The sequence below is a fragment of the Enoplosus armatus genome, chromosome 24 (genome assembly GCF_043641665.1).
Source record: "Enoplosus armatus isolate fEnoArm2 chromosome 24, fEnoArm2.hap1, whole genome shotgun sequence".
NCBI classification, from domain to species: domain Eukaryota; kingdom Metazoa; phylum Chordata; class Actinopteri; order Centrarchiformes; family Enoplosidae; genus Enoplosus; species Enoplosus armatus.
In genome coordinates, this window is record NC_092203.1 from 2847367 (window position 1) to 2868731 (window position 21365).

Sequence of the window (21365 nt, forward strand, 5' to 3'; positions counted from 1 at the left end):
AGGAAGAAACCATCCCAACACGGGCGCGCGTCGGAAGTCACTGGAAAAACGTTGTGGTCTGCGGGCCAGGGGGCGCGCGCAAGGGAGAAGGTGACCTGCGAGGGGGGGGGGGACAAACCAGATGAGTTCAAAAAGAAGAAGTTAAAAAGACAAAAGGAGCTCAGCGGATCCCACAGCTCCCTCTCTCCCTGCCATCAGTGAGAGAAAGGCTGTGCTGTAACCAAAGGCGCCTCCTGTCTGGATTATCACTTGCTGTGCCACTTCTTAATGCGTCTTTACGCGCAGAGCGGAGGCGGCGCCAAACACCCTGCAAAAAAAAAATAGGTCTCCCTATCTTTAACCGCATTGCTCCGCTCATTCAGCAGACAGTCAGATTCAAGCGCCTTGTTTTACGAGACGTGACATTCTAGTTTGATTACTGGCACCAAACTGCATTAGAAAAAAAGCTGAATTCTCCATCGGCACGTCGCTCCGTGCTGCTTGCCGTGTTAAACCTACACATGTAAACAAATACTTATGACGTTATGACGTTATTTTAAGAGCAGATCAATACAGTGTAAAAGTTCAAACCCAAACAACAAGAGATGTAATCTAACATCACTTCACCATCTCAGATAACAATGGGCAGAACCAAATGCTTTTAAAAGCCAATTTCCAAATTTTAAAGAAAAAAAAATGAAAAGAAAAGTGACAAAATGGATAAAACATGAACATCAGAGGGTTCGATGTTGTTAGAACATCTTCAGGAGATTCGACAGCTAAACTATTTTAACTTTTGAACTCCTTTCCCTTTTTAGCATTGGAAATCAAAGTCTGCTTGTGACCCCTCATCACAGGTTTGCGGAGTGGCTGAATCAACAATGGGTATTTGTTTCATTTGAAGGATTTTTAAAGCCCTGAAGAGGGGGGGGGGGAAAAATTTTTATTTCAGCAGAAACACAGCAAAAACTTGAGGAAAGTAAGATTTTCTCTTGGGACCCTTTGCTTTATGGTCATTGGGGTAGTGTCCAGTCCAGTTTGTGGGAAAGGGCAGGATTGCCTTTACAGTACTTTTCTACTTATGTGGCATTAATAAGGTCAGAAGCAAAATAATTGTTGAGTCTGCAGGCTCTCCATCAGTCTGAAGCCACATCATTAGACTCCAGCGTCTCTGGGAAACAGTCGTGAACAGCAATCTAGGCCATAAGGTCGTAATGTAGGCCATACAGGCTCTCCTTCAATGAACTCTACAAAGAGAGATCATCTTTGATCTGTAAAGCAGATATTAATGTCCCAAAGGTGTAATGAAACACTGAATAACGAGATCAATTTAGGTTTTCCTACGCAATGAATGCAAGTACAAGTGCCTGGCCATATGGTTAAAAGGGAGCTTGCACATTTTCAAAAGGAAAAATGACTATTGCCCCAAAATCGATTGTCCTTCTAGAAACAGAAGTGGGCCACAAACTGGGCTAAAGAAGAACAAGGCCAGAAAAGTGGAGAATAGAGACGCAGAGTATTCATTCCCCAAATTGGCCGCAATCAGCCCCGTTAAAAGTGGATCACTTCAATGATTACCTTCCCTCGTGTTGATAATGAACAGCCTTGGGCATGGCAGAGAAAAGCAGCGCTCTCCCCCCCTCACAGCATCAAATCAGTCTGTTTTGATTGGATCAAAAAAAAAAAAAAGGGCCCACTTGTATTCAGCCTTCACGCCAAGAGCCCTGTGAGTTTGAGAGGCGAAATGTTTGTTTCATTGATTCAACGAAACAAACATCAGCTGTTACCTTGTGTTTGCTAACAAACACAACACAACAAAAGCTGTTCCCTTCTTGTTCCGTTTTATAAATGGACCAAAAAGTCCACAATATAACAAAAATTACAGGAATGACCCAATTAACAGATTCAATGTTTGAGGTTTTAATATAGTCGTCTACAACATCTAATCTCATTTATGATTTCAGTTTTAATAGGACAGGCAAACTACTACTGAAACCACTGTTGACCAAAACTCGATTACATCACCTCTCTGGGATCCCTCACACATTTATAGTCGCATGTAAATATTTAAATTCTACACTAATCAAAACAAACAAACAATCAAAAGGGTCAAAATCAGAGGCATCAACAGTGCTGTGGTTTGAGACATCTTTATTTATTGCAACAAAATCTTTGAAAATCTACCTGTAGAATCACACATCATACCTTAGAAGCAATTTATGAAGAACGCACATTACCAACAGTGGAAAACTGAATGTTTGTCAATGAATGCTCCTATTTATGAGCCACAATGAGAGAAAACCCTCAATTTGGCTGTGATTTCTTGTGTCAAAACATTTGCCTCAAGGTTTGGGTAAAAGTGATACGTACCTCCTGAAGACCTTCATGGCTGCAAGTGAAAATACGATTACGCAATGGACCTTTTCACTTGTCAGAGAAGGTAAAGCACAGGTGTGCTCTGTTCTGTTGAGTGTTACCAAAAAAGCCGTGACTGTACACCAGCACGCACAATACCAGAGCATCCACCTAAATGGAATGTAGCCACATATAATGTGATTAATTACACCTGTGCGTTTCTTGCTATAACGTGCCAAAATGTCTGCCGTCCAAAAGGTCTGTGCTGGAGAAACCTGGACCTGTGCATGTGTCTGTGTTTAATAGATGACTTCATCCTTCAGTCCTCACCTCATGTTCACTGCTAAATTTAAAATGTTATAAAAATGGAGAAAAAAAACCCCCACGTATACATATAATAAAATCTTTTTTCTGAACGTCAGGGGCTCAGGACATATGGGACAGGTGGTTTTGCGTACGTACTAAACACTAAGCCGTTTCAGGCTCGATGTAAATGCATCACAAATACATAATATAATACAATTATCGCTCAGTATTAATCCTGAATGGGATAAAGCATGTTCAATCCAGAGGACAGACTATGAATGTACGTGTTGGGATTTTACCTGTTCCTTCACTGGAGGCGGTACACAGACAGGGCCTATAAAAAAGAAAGAAGACAATTTAAGACAAATGTCCCGTAACACTGAGCACACAACTAAACGTGACATTTCATAAACAAAGTGTTATGTAACGTAGCCTCTGAAATGTGTGTCAAAAAACAAACAAACATGTAAGCGAAGACATTATTTCCAAATACAGTGGCGAGCCTTGCAAATCTCTCAAAATCTGTTCTTCACACATAGAACCTACAAGATCAGCTTGTAAATCTTAACCTTGGAACCCCCCTGCCAACATTTTGTTCAACCCTTCAGTCAGACCTACGAGATGGTGCACCTACGAAACACATTTCAGCTGTAACCCCGTCACCTTGTCAATCGCTCAACCTACCAACTTCCAGCTAACCAAACAACAATACCAAACACATTCAAACCTGGTTCTGAAGCCCTTTTTCGAATGTTATTCATGGTTCGGTGACTGTTACTCTGAGATATTCATGATCCCTAAAAAGGTACCAAAGAAAAATACCCCCAGTGAGTCAAGCTTCACAGTAGTAAAACTGGATGATGTTATTACATTGATGCATAAGCACAGATTGATCTTGGTTACTGATTCACTTTGTGTGTGTGTTACAACGCAAAGATACAAGAGAGGAAACATTTAATGTATTTAGCTGTTACAAAACTTGCCTAGGCCTAAATAAAAGCGGAAAGTGGATTTACTTCAGTAATATATTTTGAAAGTATTCCTAGAACGACCACCTCATTAGACAAAGTGAAATGTTGGACATACGAAGATGTCCGCGTCAAAAGATTACACGACAATGGTGGCATTTGACCTCTAAATCATACAACTGGCATCTACATTGTTCGTCAAGAGCGTTATTTTCCAGATAGGTCAAACATACACACTCCTACAACATACACAACTCTGGCACCCCAGATTCAAAAGACAGCCACACTCCATGCATCCAAGTCGCGGTGTCGAAGAGAAACCGTCTCGGTGTTGACCTTGTTACACGTTTGGTTTTTGTCTTCGTCAACAATGACCCCAATGTTTCCCCTGACCTGAACCGGACCGTAATTGCTTTCGCTAAACAGAAAAAATAGAGGCTTTACTGCAACCGCAAGCTATTTCAGCCACTGTGGATCAGAAGTGACCTGTGACTATAAAAGAAGTATCCGACTTGCAAACACGACCACAGGTATATGTAAATAAGTAAATGTACATTAAAATCACAGAGACAACTTCCTACAAATGTTTTATTTCTCTTAACCATCAAATACAGGGTGCACTGAAGTTGCAGAAACATTAACTCACTGTATGATTGAACATCTAATTAGCCAACAGTATGTTTAAAGGGAGGACAAAAACAGGTGTGACTGACTGTAGATATTAGTAAGATGGTTTACTCCTGGGGACGTTTTCTGTTACACTACTTTTCAGTTTAAGAGGTCAGCGATCCTGTTTTGACTCGAATCCATGTCCGATCTAAGTTATCTTTTTTTAAATATAACACTCCCCTAGAGCAGCTTAATAAAGGGTGTCCAAGAGCATAGCGGCCATAGCAACTGCCGAGCTGTCTAACCACGAAGGCCTTTCTTGACATGCTATGAAACTTGTTTGCACACTTGATGTTCAGCACACAAAAAAGCACAAACTGTTTCATTCGGGAAAACAGAGGAGAAAAGTATGCTGGGGGAAAATATTGTGTGTCAACACTGCAGATAAGTGTAGTTAAAGAGCAACATCCCGTTGTTTTATCAATCACAAAAGAAATGCCCCTCAGTGAGAGGAAAGGGAAAAAACAAAAGTCTGTCCGTTTTTTTCCAGCAAACATATCCAAGTCTCAGGGAGGGAAGTGGGTCGACGTGAAACTGAAAAGATTATCGGGACGGGGCAGTAACAAAGGTCCACGAGAACTGTGTCTCCGTGATCAGAGAGAAGTCAGTATCTGCGGCGCTTGTTATTTGGCCCATCAAAGACTCCCCCTACTGGATTCCCCCTGCCAAATCCTTGGGGTGGTCCAACTTGAGGGCCCAATGGCGGCGGCGGCGGCGGCTGCTGCTGCTGCTGCTGCTGCTGCTGCTGCTGCTGCTTTGGGGACTCGACTTCTGGTCGCCCCCCCATTGATCCACCCTGCGGGTATCTATCGTTACGCTGCGGCATCATGGGTTCAAAAAAAGATGGTAATGGTGGGAAATCAAAAAAAATAACATTTATGGGGTCAATACAGTGTATCCAGAAAAGCGATGGGGTTTTCAAAGTTCATCAAAGCGGGGTTTAGTTTGATCCGAGTGTAGCCATCCGAGAGCCAAGCAGACAAAGGGAGAGAGAGGAATAAGACTATTAGTTATAATATTCTAAGTCTTTCAAAACTTCATATAGATTGTTGAAAAGATGGTGTTTTTACTTCTGCTTCAAAATAAAGATTGTAAGGGTCGGCCTATGCTTAAATTCAGGCACTACCATTATTTTGTTTAGGAACTCCTCAGAAGCCAAATTATTTCCTTTCACTTTCTGTTTATTGTTTAAAACAAACAGTTTTAAGCAATGTTCTCGTACTGTATTCCATGAAGAAAACGGCTTTACTGGTGAAGATGGACTACTAGAGAGATAAGCTTCATCTATTTTTCCTGATACATTACCGTGGCTCCATTCTCTGACATCATTGGTGTCCCCATATTTGCAGTTCCCTCTGGGCCAATGGCTCCTCCCCTTCCACTCATGCTCATCATTTGACCCTGGTTACCACTGGGCCCCGGAGAGGCCTGGTTATAGCCATCTACACGCAAAACAACGGAGCATTGATTTGTCATCTGGTGGGTCAGTCTGTCATGTACCCAACGCCCTGCAAGAACTGAACGCTACAACTAATCTCAATGACTTCAAAGTACAAGTTAACGTTGGCTTTTGGTCAGCAGCTAATATGTTCATATGTCATCCGATGAAGACTATCATTTATAATGGTTGTTTTTTTTAAAACAACATAAATACAATAAAACTATCAGTTTGAGACCTTTACAGAGCAATTATGGAATCTATCAATGCCCTCTTAGTTCATTTGAATAAATATGACACCAACACAACCAAAAACCAACGTTAAAGTCGTCAACAGGTGATATATTATGTTAAAGTAGACATTAAAAGTCACATTTTACAGGTGGAATAAACAGAAACAGCAGATTGTGTAATTAACAGAATGAGAGGTTCCCACTTTGACACCTAAGTTTTGAGGCAAAGTGCCAACATCCACATCTTTTGCTAGCTTGCTAGCTAAACCTCAGATTGCACATCACCTTCGTCATGGGGCATACAGAGTCGTTAGAAAACAGCCATTTCAAAAAGCAGTCAGGCCTGCGCTGACATTACAGGTTCGATCCCAATCAGTCACAAACCCCGATACATACATATCCTCCATACATATCTGCAAATTACAAATAGATTTGAGTGTAGAAAAAGATAATACAGTGAAAAGTACAATCGGACGTTTGACTTTTAACTGCAGCATCCCGACGTATTGCAACTGCTGACTGATATAAACCGTACACATCATGTGGCAAAGAATCTGAAGATGCTCATACCACCTTTCTCTGGACGGAGACGCCGCATTTACGACAATCAGCCAAGTGAGAAAAACTGCTCCAAGTCATTGTAATTCAGAGACGGTATCTGGAATTTCTGACACCGGCTATATCTCCCACTTCATGAAAAGAACTGCGAACATGTCAACTAACGGTTGGCAGACAGGCTGCAAATGCACCACCATTGGCAGTTGCATCAAAACAAAATCCCAATAAGAACTGAACACGTTTGTTTTTATCTGGCTTCATTTGGTAACAAACTGCCCAAATACTCTGGTTTGACTACAAGGTTACCACTAGGACCTCGAACGCTGCGTTACTCACCGACCTTCTGATTACCTGTGGGGATATTTCCAGCTAATGTCAATAACAGAGAGAGAAAATGCTCTTAAAATGAACCCAACAACATGACTGAAATGTACAAATAGCTCTTTAAACAAGAGCAGTTTAACTGCACACAAAAACACATTGCAATGTATTTATGTATAACTGACTGATTCAATGATTGTTTTAGTCAGCAACCAATTCAAAAATTAATGATATTCATCCATCCATTCAATGGAAAATAGCAAAAGAATCGAAATATCACAAAACATTTTTAATGCTTGGCTGAGATGGAAAAGTTGGTGTAACAATAACAGCAAAATACGACCAAGTGCAACAGAAACAGACTGAGTGGATTAACCATGACGTACATGAAACATGCGACTTAAACGTCCACTGGCGCTTCAGCTCCACTGAGGAGGTGAAAAACATGCCACGTTAAATGGTACCGCAAACAGATCCAAGATGAAAGGCATGAGAAAAATACCCATGCTTAAAAGCAAATACCGTCATTGTCAATTTAAAACTAAAGACAAAATAATGTACTGGATGCTACTGTAAAAAAAAAAAAAAAAAGATTACAAATGAAACACAGCAGTTTTGTTTAGAGGTGATGTGCAATCCTAGGTTATATCTTTGTATGGTGAAGAGCAACCATGAACCTCTACCAATCTGTACCACATTATAGACTTAAACCTCAGTCCCCGGCCCCCCATCCTGCACTCAGATCAGATCAACATTTACACAGTTTTCATTCTACAGACATTCGTCTTTAGTTCTTGTCTCTTATTGTTTCCTGCCATGATTTAAACTCTAGTTCTAAGTAAGTGCTACGGCCTTTAGGATTCTTTTTTTTTTTTTTAAATGTACTGTGAAGATGAACTCAAAGGCCACTACAGCTGAATTACAAATACCACCATACTTTATCATTGGCTTCTGGAAAAGTATCTAACCTTTTTTTAAATCTGGATACAACTGAGGATGAGAGCTCGGGGACCAAATGTTTGTCAAACTACTTGACCCGACCCCAACAGAAACAACCCCGTTCAGTACACTGTATATCCTGTTAGTATAGACATTATGTTGCGTATTATGTATTTCTCTCTTTTGCATTCCATCCCAAGTGTGTCCGTTTTACACCAAAAAGGGTGTCAAAATAAACAAAGTATTACACAGTCTAAAAATGTGAATACATCTTGTTGAAAAGGAGCCATTTGGGATGCAAGACAAATAAAATGATAAACGACATCAAGGCAGTCAGAATTCACTCATCGTCGTCACTTGGTCTGGTTTTTGTATCAAACAGTCTTCACACAATCATGCCCGTACCTCCCATATTAATGGCTCCACGAGGGCCCAGCTCACCCACTCTCATTTCCTGTTCTCTCTGAAAGAAGTGAAGAAGAGCCTTCAGAACAAAACTCTGCTAAAGTACATGATTTCGGAGGACAGCCTACTATACAACACTCACACTGTAAAAGTATTCATTTCTACATAAAACTGATGACAGCCGTGTAAAGCCGGTGGCTCTTAAAGAATGTAATTATCATTCCTTTATCCGCTAAAAAGAAGTTCACTTTAGGTTTAGCTTCATTGCTTCCTTGCCTCTAAACTCTGGCACGGCAGAAATATTTTCCATCCTCCTGCTGGTCTGTAGATTTGCTGATCACAGACAAGCTTGTTGCAATCGCAGTGCAGAAAAAAAAGCCACATAAAATGGGCATCAGACTATTGTACTATTTAAATTGGTGACTGCTTCTGACTATAGTTAATGGTGGTGGACACAACGCAGCTGCTGAATGACGCCTGTCTGACAACTGTCCAAACACACAAAAATAGCAATGCTCCATTATCTGTTCATTCATTCATATATCCTCTTGCAACAACACAATTAGGGATACATTTCATTCACACAAAAACTAACACACAATCCTCTCGCTCTGCTTCACACATAAACTTGCAAACACAAAGTGAATACAATTCAACAATAGATTTCACTGACCTGGACTCAGTCTGCTTTAAGATTTAAGTTTTTAATGAAAAATGTCCAATGAGCACTATCATCTGTGGGAGACCGCTTCAAATCTGTTTGTGATCAGATCCAACAGTGATGCCTGAGCTGCAGCTAATTTAAGCACCAGATGGCAGCGGATAGTATTTATATTCTGGGATTTTCTATAAATATCAATCCACGCCACATGTATGAAACACATGCCCCCTTAAAAACAATACAAGATGAAACTTCTCGTGCGTCCTACTCAATGTGTTCACTGACGAGACTAATAGGTGGTGCAATTTGACGTTTAGACGGTTTTTCCAACTACTTTGGTGCTGACAGGACAGTTTATGAATTGGACGGATGGTCCTAGACGCAGGTTCTGAGTGGGTGTTACATGCATGTAAAGACGCAGACTCCAGAAGGATCTCTGAACGGAGCAAAGGATTTGAAGAGGAAAGTTATAACATAGAAATCAACAACATATCACACCGACAGACACTCACACTGACCATTAAATGACCTAAAATTCACTCAGACGTTGCTTTGATCAAATAAAATGCCAAATTAAAAATTCTACAGATTACTAAATTTCTAACTTTCTCACTGAAAATGTTCCAATCATATGTGTTACAGAATTTATTTGGGCAGCCAATCCAAATAGTTTCCCCTCACAGTCCTTTTATTTTACCTTTCTATTATCTAAATGGACGTGCAGTTGAAAGAGCAGTCATAACTGGCACAAAACTGACCCTCAGACTGTCAAGTGTTGGATATTGGAGTTTCCTATGTGCATGTGAAGCCCCCATTCATATCTTTAGTACGACAGTAAAACTATACATTCTGCTCTCATCCACATAGGTCAAGCTCCTCCTTACTCTATAAATATCTGTTGGACTGGTGGTTTCTATTCATACATCCAACCGTGTTCCTGTCTTAAATCCTGTCCATTTCTTATCAAAATGAACAGATAAAGCTGCCAGTGAGATCTATACTGTCTGACTTTTGGTTTTTCTTATTGGCTCAAACTATGGATGTTCATGGAAAACAATTACGAATATAGATTCCTCACATTTACAGGAAACTACTACTCTATAAAAAGGTGCAGTTACATCACAACTTCAAAAAAAACAACCCACAAACTGCACACTGACTGTAGAGTCCTAAGCCACAAATAACCTGCTATACCAAAACGCATGAAGGTATTGTTCCACAGCTAATCACTGACCTTTGATTATGAGCTTAGCTTTGTTCAGGGGGTGGGAACAATCCGATAGACCTGCAATTATTACTACTGTTTTAAAGCGTTTTCTCTGACCCTAAGAGGCTATTGTGCTGAATTTCATCACATTGTGTCAGACGGTGTAATAACTAAATGGGCTCATTTTGTGACTGGATAAGCATGCAGTTTGGAACGAACAGGATCATGAAAAGAAGAAGCTTCACGAAGAAAGACTGTAAAGTAAATTTAGTATTTAACTTACAGAAAATAGTAATAATCTATCACTAATAAATATAATACCCGTAGTTACCGTGGATGTGTAGTTTGACACAATGAACCACAGTATTACAGGGATGCGTTACCGTGGCACAGTGACCGTAACTATTAAAATACAGGAAAGGCATTACAAATAATGAAAAAGATGGAAAATATTGTCTCTACAGACACCACTGAAAGCTGCTATAAAACTATGAGGAAATAAGAAATGCCTGCCCAGCAACACAATGCCGTCAAAAACCAATCATAAATGAAGAAAGGGCTTGCTGCTCTTTGGCAGTTTTACATGTTGCTGAATAATTCAGTCGTAAGCCTGTTATATAAACACGACTGTCCTGAGCCCAATCTGACTGAAAGCTGCTGGAAAGAAAATACAACTCTGCAGCTACTGTAATACCAAAGGCCAACAACTGAGGAGGATGCAGTAACCTACAGTTAAAGTATGTACACTATACAAGCTGTTGAGATCCGTTGCACTCTATGGTGCACATACACTATGATTACTTTTGGTATATCACGGCAAATATGCTTAAAATACTACATTACGTATTTTGACTTTTGATTTCTGTGTATGAATGAAAAAGAACCGTGTGTGCTAAGCTGATGCTCAAAGTAGAAACGGTCTGCGCATGTGTAGAATAATTATGAGCTCAACGATTTCGGCATCCTCTGACGGATGAGATGCGTACGATGCTACAGTATGTATCAAAAGTGCAAGTGTAACTGGACAAGCTTTAGTGTGTTTCTAAGTGTGTTTGACTGCATGCATGTTTTCCAGCTGTACTCACATTGTCCAGGTAGTTTGGCTTGAAGCCATCTGGGTGGCGTCTCATGTCCTCCTGTTCTCTGTGTCTCATCATCTCCTCCTCTCTCCTCCTCCTCTCCTCTTCATGTCTACAGCCAGAGAGAGTACAGAGAGAAATGAGTCAAATAATATATAGAATAATAATCCTCAACTAATACAAAGCCTGTTTTACTTGAAAAGAAAACATCCTAAACGCCACTCGCTGAAAAGTAACAACTTAAAAATGACTTGTGTCTGAAGTACATTTAAACACTAAGAATAATTAGCACTAAACAATATGTTAATTGGACCCTAATAGTTTGCTCGAGAAAGGAAACACACCTCATCTCTATCTGCTTTCGTCTCTGCAGCTCCTGGTTGCGGAGCTCCTCCAGTCTCCTCAGCTCCTCCTGACGTCTCATTAGATCTGGAAGAAGGGAAGAAGTCAACACAAGTAAGAAGAACTGGCAGAGGGGTGGACATATAAGGGTTAATATTTCCTATAACTCAGTGATCATTCTTTAAGTCTATTAAGCAAAGCATCACATTTTCCCAACAGCCCCTACCTTGTCGCATTAACATGAGCTGATGTTCATGTTTGGCTGACTCCAGCTCAGTTTCCAGTTTCTCTTTGGCCTCTTTAATGTTCTTGTCCACCTGCTCTCTTTGTTGTTTCTCCATCTCATGAAGGGCTTTCCAGCGAGACGAGTATTCAAACTCAAACGTCCCCGGCTGGGCAAAATGTGGATGCTGCTCTCGTTCCCTGGGGGGGGATACAAAAATAAACTACAACTCCAGTGGTTCACTAACAGTGATCAAGACACTCCAGACTAAAAGAGTCAGAATGAGTATAGTAATCCCCTCTTTACTTACTTGTGGTACTTTGGAGTCTTCTGCAGCAATTTTTCAGGCAGTCCATCCTCATCATCAAAGTGCTCTGAGGGCTCCACAATGGCAGGACAAGGTGTGCTGAAGAAAAGGGAGACAACACCAAGTTAAAACCCCCTGTGATATAAAAAGACTTATCAGAAGTCTGCAAAACCCTGCCCAGTGTCTGTTCTTAAACCAGTGGTATTTTAAAATTGTCTTCTCAACTTGCTTGGCCCAAAACACTTGCTTTTGTTTTGGTAAAACTCCAACCTCCTCAGCACATAACTACTGACACTGAAGCAAACTCATGCCGTTATGGGCGTTGTGGATTAATGCCGTGTTCAGCCACAAAGTGGAGTGTTTTGGCATCTGATAAACCTTCAGACTCATGGAAATATACCTAAAACTGCCCATACCAAAACATGCCCTTGCCTTTTTTTTTTTTAATGCAGAGTTTTCGGTCTAAAAGCCTGGTAAGTCATTTGTTTTTTTGTAGTAACTTTAAAAGCTGATCACTGCTTCAGTTTCTTAGATAATGCAACTGCCAGACACAGAACCATCACATACTCATTTCATCCCAGCATGATCTATGAGTTCACCCCTCCAAACCACTTCACTCCCACGCTCCTTACGTGGTCAGCAGCAGCGCTCCCTCAGTGCAGCGCTCCAGGGCTTTTCGTGCAGCTGCTTTGTTTGCAAACTCCACAATGCCTCTCCCAGTGGGACGACCGCGGTCATCTGTCACGACAATAGCCCGTTCCACTGGCCCGAACTCAGAAAATGCCTGAAGGTAGAAGATGGTTTTCAGATCAAGAGGTCACTGCACAGCCACAAGGAATAAAACGGACAAAACAATGGGATTTTGAAGTCCAGTGTACCTGTTCCAGCAGCTCATTTGTTACAGCAGGCAACAGGTTGCGCACTGTGAGTGCAGCACCGTGTGTAGAAAAGCGGATCCTGATTGGTCTATTATTCAAAACAGTCCCATCCAGCTCAGCTTTAGCGATCTCTGCCAGTGTCCGGGTTTCCTGGAAGACAAGATATAAAAAGGAAAAGGATGATTATACCCCATGAGGCACATTAAGGCATTCATTAGGGTTGCAGAATACACTGAATTAACTTTGTTAACTTCACTTAAAGCTATTTGCCAGTCGAGAATTGGCACCTATGTATAAAAACCTTGCACCACACTCTCCAAGATGGCCAGTGAAAGTGTGTCAAATGTGTTCAAATTACATATTGCTGTATTGTTGCTCTATAACATTGCTATGCGTAGAATCAACTACATTGATATGTAATGTCACAGAGGAGAGAAAACACAAGACATTCTGGGAACCTCCTGTCTTTTTATAGCCTGACATTTCCATAGCCTGGCTTTGGCACAGGACGTGTCAAACCTGTTACTCTATAAAATGTCAAAATGAATACGTGCTGATGCTTCTCTTCAATTGGAAACTAGTAACGGCAACATATATTTGTAATAAATGCAACATTGCTATAGACTAAGATATGAATGGGGCGTCAAGTCAAAGAGCACGATTGCGAATGCTACATAGCAGTTAAGCTAGCAGCTAAGCTAGTTCCTTTTAGCCACGACATTTCTGTCCATTTACTCGTAGTTACGTGTATAGTTTGAGCAACTTGAAACGCACACTTCGGCACAGTTTAAAACCGACAAGCAGAACTGCGTACACACCAAGCGAACGAAGCCGAACCCCCGCTCTCTGTTGATGAAAACCTCGTTGACGTTCCCGTATTTAGCAAACATGTTTTTGAACACTTCCTCCGGGATGTCCACGGGGAGATTCCCGACAAACAGACGACAGCGCTGGGTGAACGTCTTCTCGCCGGGCTTCCGAAAACTCGAGATATCCAGAGTCATTTCTTCCGGGCCTTCCTCGCCACCTTCATCGGCTTCTTCGGCTTTCTCAGCCGCGGGGGACTGCTGCGGCGGCGGCGCTGGGCTGTCTTTGTTTGCCGGTGACTGCTCTGTGGCCGGGGAGTCGGTCCCGCGTTTCGCTGGTTGAGGAGAATTACTGCCGTGCATGATTGCTTGTTGCATATTTCGGTTAGCCATGCTCGGACAAAATAGTTAATGTCAATGAACGCTATCTAAATTAAAATAACTTCGTGGTAAAGGCTTGTGCGCTAGCGTCGATGCTACACTCCTCCTGAGATTCAAAGATGTCTTGGGTTGCGCGCGCAACTTGGCTGGGGCATAAATAGTCTTCTCTGATTTAATGGCGGATCGCAAAAGGTGTATACCGCCACCTACTGTACCGGAGTGTGTAGCGTCAGGGCTTTACATACTTCGGGTGACACATATTCGAACCACATGCTACCGACAAATACACACTGCCTTACTGCCTTTCATATTAGTATGCAGTATGAAACTGTCAAATTGATTTATTTTGCTGTATGATATGGAATCATCATCAGAAAAAATGTCTGCACATGTATGTATGTATGTGTGCAGGAATATGAAACAGATGGAAGGCAGCAGATATTGAAACATACAGTGAAGATGTTAAGCAACTTCCAGGTGCCACAGTCAGGGAAAACCACAGTGCATTTCAGAATGTGCTTGGTATGCCCTTCTTCACCTCTCATTCTCACTTTAAAGCTCCCAAGTCAGATATGAAGGAAAACCAGGAGAGCTGTCACTGCGTTTATTTGTCATCTGAGCAGTGTGCAAGCTCCCTGAGGTGCTGCTGAAAGCTTTTTCCATGATGGACCGGCCATCTGTCCAGATATTGTGGCACATCTGTGTGCATATGCTCCTTAAATTCCTCTGTTTGACAGAGGGTCTGAAGGGTTGCCGTCTTCTTCCTTGCTTTCCTGTCAGGGATCCCATATCCAGACAGGTCAGAGGGCTGCTGCCCCTCCACATAGGCAGCATACCATGTGTTTCACTCAAGGAATGTGAATGAGCGAGTGGTTTGTAGGGCATGCATAGTTTTGTAGGGTCTTGCTGTAGTCTGCCTGAAGAAATAGTGAATGCTTGTTATAGTACGGAGAAGAGATTTGCCGTTTGATCTCTTTTGATCCTGAGCCCTTAAGCATTCATTAAGACACTAATCTTAGTCTCAATTAAGTTCATGTTCATTAAACATGAACTTAATGGTTGCACATATAGCACTCGTGCAGTGTAAAGCAGGGCATTATCTTAGGGGTCAGCTAACAGGGACATTTTTGTGTTTTTATTCAAATCTAAAGCAACTGAGCATGAATTGAACATACGTACACAGTTTCACGCACACTAATTCCCCCATCAAAAACACCAGTGCATCATTTTCAAGCCCAAATTCTATTTAAGGGCTCTATAACCGTTAAAAGTAAAGATACTTATCAAGCACTGGGTGTTATATTATTATATTATATGGACTGAATTATGATTATTGATGGTGGTAAAGGTGCAGATACTTTTCATGGCTTTATCTTAATCTATAATAACACATATACATGTAATGTATTTGTTGTTTACATTTTAGATGAATAATGTGACTCTATAAAGTACTAAAGCTGTCAAACAGCTATATATATATATAAATATATTATATATAATATGTCCCCCTGCAATGTAGTGGAGTAAAAGTAATAAAGTATCAGGAAATGGACCTTGGCTCCAGCTGCACTGTTGCTGATGGGAGTAGCAGCGGCAGTGACGCGCCGGTGACGCCGCGGCACCCTCCTTCCTCTGCGTCTTCACCGAGCGGCGCGGCAGTGTTTTCATCCGCGGACAGCGGAGAGAGGCTGGAGGACGCCCCCCCCCCCCCCCACCCCTCCCGCGGGCTTCGAAAATAAAAGAAAGACAAAAGCCGGTAAGTTCTATTTTAAGCCGAGTAAGCAGATTCAAGTTAAAGCCACTTTCATGGTCATGTAAGAGTATATCAGACTCTGTGATGTGGGGGGGGGTATCACATGTATGCGGGTAAACGGCACAGAGTGTGTTATCTGTAGTATCATGTGTGTGTGTGTGTGTGTGTGTGTGTATTCATGGCGGTGTACCTGAAAGTTTTTACTTGGCTTCTACTTGAACTCCACTACAATCCAGAGTGGAGTACTTTCACTACCATTTGACAATAGCAAGCAGTACACAGTATAAAGTACTTCACAGTAGCTTCACCTCCACCAGCCAGCAATATATAATGGTATAAAACTTATATAATTAGCTCGTTTGATACTTTTACATTGTGGTATTGCTACTTTTATTTAAGTAAAGCATCTGATTGGCTCCTCCACCACTGCATGAGGAAGAAAAAGTGTTTTATATAGTCCTCATAAGGGATGGCTGTCAGTCACATCAGCTGGTTTGAAGTTGTCATGATGAAGTCACTTGATACACAGAAAACTTGGTTGCAGGTTGCCAGAAAGGATATTTTCATCCTTCGTCCAGGCAGTAATTATTTATGACTCTCAAAAATTGTGTTTATTAAGAGCTACTGGACTGCTGTGACCTTTTTCCAACCGGTTTTAAACGATGTTGTCAAGGCGTCAAGGCATTTCATGACACACAGGAGGGCCTCGTGAAAATCTTAGTCACGTAGCGGCTCAGTAAACCCAGGTCTGATAAAGTAAAGCTGTGCTGAAGTGTTAAACAGCTCGAGACAGGAGGATTCAGCAACGCTCGCTGTAATTTCTTCTGGTGCAGTCGCTGAAAAAACACACACACACACACACACACACATAAGCAGTTGTATAACTGAAGTTAAGCCCCTGCCATATGTGTCTGGTCGATAGAAGTGAGCTGCTGGATATCGGCTGAACTTCAAAGGCAACCCTGGTGGCCTAAATCTTACTCTTCTGACACGCATGACCAACGTGGGGGCAATTATCCTTCATCTAAGGAATCAAATAGTTCACGTTTGACATTTTGTTTTACTGTCTATAGCAGCCCAGGTCTCCTCAGGATTATTCTCGTGATTTTATAGCATTGACACTGGCTTTGTTGGTCGGGACTAACCAGGCAAATTCTCTCCTAAAGCTGCCAGTGTTGTTTTAACATACAGGATGTGATGCTCTGCAGAGGCCTCAGGCTATTCCAACCATTTCTCTTTTTCTCTGTCTGGCCCATCGGTAATCCAGCCTTCCAGCCACTTTCAAACCTGTGTTTCTGCACATTTAAATGGTTTTCGTAAAAAAAAAAAAAAAAAATCATAAGCAAATACAGCCACTTTTCTGCGGAAACAGGCGTGCAACTACTAAATGCATTCCCCAAATATTCCTGTATGCAGGCAATTATTAAAAAGGACACATCGTGAAAGAACACATCACTTTAACCATCAGTTGCATTGTGCTTTTTTTTTTTTTTTAGATAAAGATGACTTTCCCAGTAATATTTACAATGTTTTGGGTCAATTTTAAGTCATTAATTTGCAGAAAATGACTGATTTATAGCTCTGGACTCAGCAGATAAACCCGACTTATCTCTGGTATGAAGAGTTCACAAGCAGGGTCGTGAGTCAAACAGTAATTTAAATGCAATTCCTTGTGTTTGTTGAAAAAAAACACCCCCACCACGCCTGAAATGACAGTAAAGAACAACCTTTTGGGTACTTTTGCAACAGTAACGTTGGCAAACTACTGTGGATGTGTCCTACATAACAACATTGCGAGAAGCTGCACAGTTCAGCTCCACTCATCAACTTTTGCACTCAATCTGCAAACTTTATCCCCTGTTGTCAGGGGAGACAGAAAGATTTAAAACCTCCTCTCCTTCAGATTCTTTCAGCCCTGCGTGGCCTTTTAACCGGGACCCGAAGGAGTTGGTCGGTGCTGATTGAACCCTGAGTGATATAAACCCCTCTCCATCCCTCTCCAGTTGTAACAGGGAGCCATTGTACCTAATCCCGCTCACTCCTGCCTCTCAGACTCAAACCAAATTTTACTCCTGGCAAGGCCCGGCGTCTATCAGACAGCTCAAAGTTCAAGAGCCGATCTCAAGTTTTCCTTTCAGCGTACACAACATATCATTATGAGCTATACAGTTGCATGGCCTGAAAGACTCCTCTGGATCGTTTCAAATAATACTCCGTCGTGCAATTAGGCCACGTTTCCAGAACTCAACTTACTTTAGCTTTGAATTAGCAAAGAAAGTATTAAGACATACATTGTGCCTTCAAGTTCTGGGTTGCTTAAATATTGGACATTGTGTACATTTCTTCAGAGCAGTCAGAGCATGCTGTGTACAGTGTGGCACAGTATGGTTATTCTGTCTGGAGCAAAGGATCAGTTTTATTGGGGCATGCATAATGCAAAGAAAACAAGCATTTACAACCGCGCAGCCAGCACAATGCCTCGGGACAAAACGCATCGGAAACTCGGCGCTGATCTTACACAAATCTACTGATCTCAGTTCATGGGCAAAAACAGGTCATCTGGTATGTAATGAATTGATTGACATCTGAGTGAGTCTAAGAAGAGCATTTGTTAGAGAGCGTTCAGCCCGGGCTGCGACTGAATACTTAACCGAATACTGTTAGACGTCATCAAGGAAAACAGCTTCAATGAAAATGGCAATAGTTACCAACAGAGATAATAATATAACAGCCTGCACACGTCTAATAAAAGCCTGTTGTAAACGTGTACCAAAGCCCATAGAAAAAAAAGTGTTTTTTGCTTTTACAGACACATTTGTATCTTACGTACAAACAAATACAGCTTTAAATCTTCAAATCTAAACCAACCAGCACTCAGGTATCGTCTCTCAATATCAAAAGACTTTGTGAATTATTCTCATATATTGACAAAGCAGTCACAGGAACGCCCCCCTCTTAAAGTTTATTTGATCTGCCGGCGTCGAAACGATGTCATCGTGCCCTGTTTGAAGGAATGAGCTGAATGTGGTTCAATCCTTTAGGCTATATGGAGAGATGTTCATGCTGGGGAGTTATTCTCTACAGTATGTGTTCCTCACTGCCTTGTCAAATCCTCCTTTGCAGTCTGGAATGAAAACAAATTGTTTCCTGCTGCACAAAGATAGCCACCGTTTGCACCTGAATTAGAGATGTTTCAAAGGATTAACATGGCAGCTTAGAGGATATTTCTTGACTTCCTCAACAAAGTCAGTCTCATAATGAGGAATGTGTGTCCTCAAAGGGCTTTCTTTATCCTCACTGTAGCCTCTTGTATCTATTACCCCAGGCTGTGGTTTTAAAGGTTTAACAGCTTTTCCCTTTTTAGCTACACTAGCGGCGCAGCTCTGGGGACGGCAGTGTCAGTCCATCGCTTGGGTCCAGGCTGAAATATCTCAACGACATTATGTGTGTAATTTACAACAGTAGCACCCTTTTTCAAAGATTGGAATTTCTGCTAGGGGTGCAATAGCACTTGCTGCATAGACCTGCATAAAGGGCTTCACATCCAGGAAGTCCAATCTTAAGTTCCCTGTTCAAAGGGCCAACACTGGGCGCTTTATTAATGGGGCAGTGAATCTATTTAGCCAAGGAACTGATTTGGAAGTAAAGGTCTGGAGGGGGACGTTTCCTCCTTGAGCAGACCTGCTGTTGCGATCTCACGGGAAAAGACAATACACGTGCTGACTTGGCTTTACCAAGGAATGACCCATTGCATGACAGAAAACAAACAAAAAAAAACATTTGGCAAGCAAGCGCTAATGGCTTAATTCCCAGAGGGCAAAAAGGGGGGGGGGGGGGGGGGGTCTTTCTTCTTGAAACATAACTCACGTCTATGTCATAAGTGACAATGTTAAGAGTCGTCCTGGATGTCTTGCCAGTCCTTTGTCATGCAGTTATTCAAATCCAGGGATGGATGCTGAGAGTTAGACCTTTTGACGTTTAAATAATGAAGGAAGTGCACAGCGTGAGCGGCACACACACAGCTGATCACGTCTAGAGACCCAGTCCTTCCATTATTAGACTTTAGCTTCGCTTTTCCTTCATCTGTTTACCAAGATGCAGGAAAAGTAGGCTCCGAGAACGATCCAGAGCCAGACGGACACGTATCAGTGCTCATTCTTATATATTCTGCAATTCAGATGAGCCTTTGTAAATTTCAATCTCGGGGGATTTATTTGAAACCACCTCTGTGGTGTATTTCGGCTGCTCACGGTCCCTTCTCTCCCGCAGCGTTTGACTGCCCAGACAGAAACGTGCATGAAGGCACTCTGGGCCAATGATGGAAGCCTGGCCAACAGTGGCGTGGGTCCTGCTAATGGCCAGCACTGCTGATTGGCTGAGAACTGTCCAGTCACGGGACTTCACCATGACGGACATCATCCTGCTGCATCCCTCAAGTAGGAGCATAATGTTACTGTTTGCATGATGTGTGTTTTGAGTGTAAAAACACTGTAACAGTATTCCCAGAGGCGTTTGTGGATCGCTCAGCTAAAAGAAAACAGCAACCAACAGGATTAACAACATGGAGAGGGTACTGTAACTGTCAAACAAAAATAATTATTTAGTCCAAAATTGTTCAATTCATTACGGTTCAGTGATTCAAAATGTATCTGTGGAAGATAACGAAACACACATCTCCATTTAGTCATGTTTATGGATGCTGCCAGTTCCGCAAACTGATCTGTAAATCCGTCCATTCAGCCATTCATGGATCTGCCTCCAACAGTATCATGAGACAAAAGATTTGGGAACTTCAGAAGTGATGGAGTCTTGTGTGTGTGTGGATGTGTCTCTGTCTAGCGAGTAACAGGCTTTGTCCTGTGATTGAAAAGTGGCTGACCCTATAGACCTATAGCCGTCCCAGCTGAAACACGGCCTAATTCCCAGTGCAGATATGATTCTGGCCGATGGGAAGGGCAAACAACTCCTTGTTTGATCGCCGTGTCAGGGCCGTCGAGTAAACAGATGATCATTCAGAGGTACTGTCCGGAAAAAATAAATCCTCTATGTAAGAACTTGACAACATCTTTCACGTGGGTCATGAGAATGGTAAACAGTGTTTTGTTACCCCCCCCCCCTAAAAACAACAGTGAGACAGTGATTGCAGGCTTCATTGCTTTTCTTAATGGATAAGGAATCCCATTAATAAGTAATATTCACTTAAGACGTGCTCAAAAGTTTAAATGAAGATAGAACCATTTATCTTGAAAGGAATCAAACCCTGGGCGTGATTATCAGACACAAACCCAGGGTCCTGAAAGCGTGTCGGTCTTGTCCTCCGCAGCTACACCTCATCCCGGAGGCTTCAAGTGCTTCACCTGTCAAGACGCTGCAGATAACTACGAGTGTAATCGCTGGGCACCGGACGTTTACTGTCCAAAAGGTACATCAGCTTTTTTTTTTCTCCCCCCTCATTTGCTTCTATGTGTGCAGCTACACTGAGCTAACACTTAGCACTAAGCTTGTGCCCCCAAAGACTAGATTCGGTTGTGATTGTAGTTCCAGGCATTAATGAGTC

The 21365-nt window shown here is 41.9% G+C and overlaps 1 protein-coding gene across 4 annotated transcripts; it reads right to left on the reverse strand.

The window, feature by feature from the left end:
• Positions 1 to 4: 4 nt before the first annotated feature.
• pspc1 (paraspeckle component 1) lies at positions 5 to 14110 on the reverse strand. 4 transcript variants are annotated; one of them, XM_070930570.1, is made up of 10 exons: positions 13687 to 14110; positions 12869 to 13018; positions 12623 to 12774; positions 11994 to 12089; positions 11687 to 11883; positions 11463 to 11547; positions 11125 to 11230; positions 8172 to 8229; positions 5583 to 5719; positions 4177 to 5094 (listed from the first exon to the last, which is right to left on the reverse strand). In XM_070930570.1, the coding sequence occupies exons 1-10, from the start codon at positions 14065 to 14067 to the stop codon at positions 4882 to 4884; spliced, it is 1575 nt and encodes a 524-aa protein (XP_070786671.1). In that variant the 5' UTR covers positions 14068 to 14110; the 3' UTR covers positions 4177 to 4881. The 4 variants fall into 4 exon arrangements, 3 of the variants coding, with proteins under 3 accessions (XP_070786673.1, XP_070786671.1, XP_070786672.1); XM_070930572.1 differs by lacking the exons at positions 4177 to 5094; positions 5583 to 5719; positions 8172 to 8229 and adding exons at positions 5 to 95; positions 2940 to 2974; XR_011599506.1 differs by lacking the exon at positions 8172 to 8229 and having other exon boundaries at positions 4959 to 5094.
• Positions 14111 to 21365: the final 7255 nt, after the last annotated feature.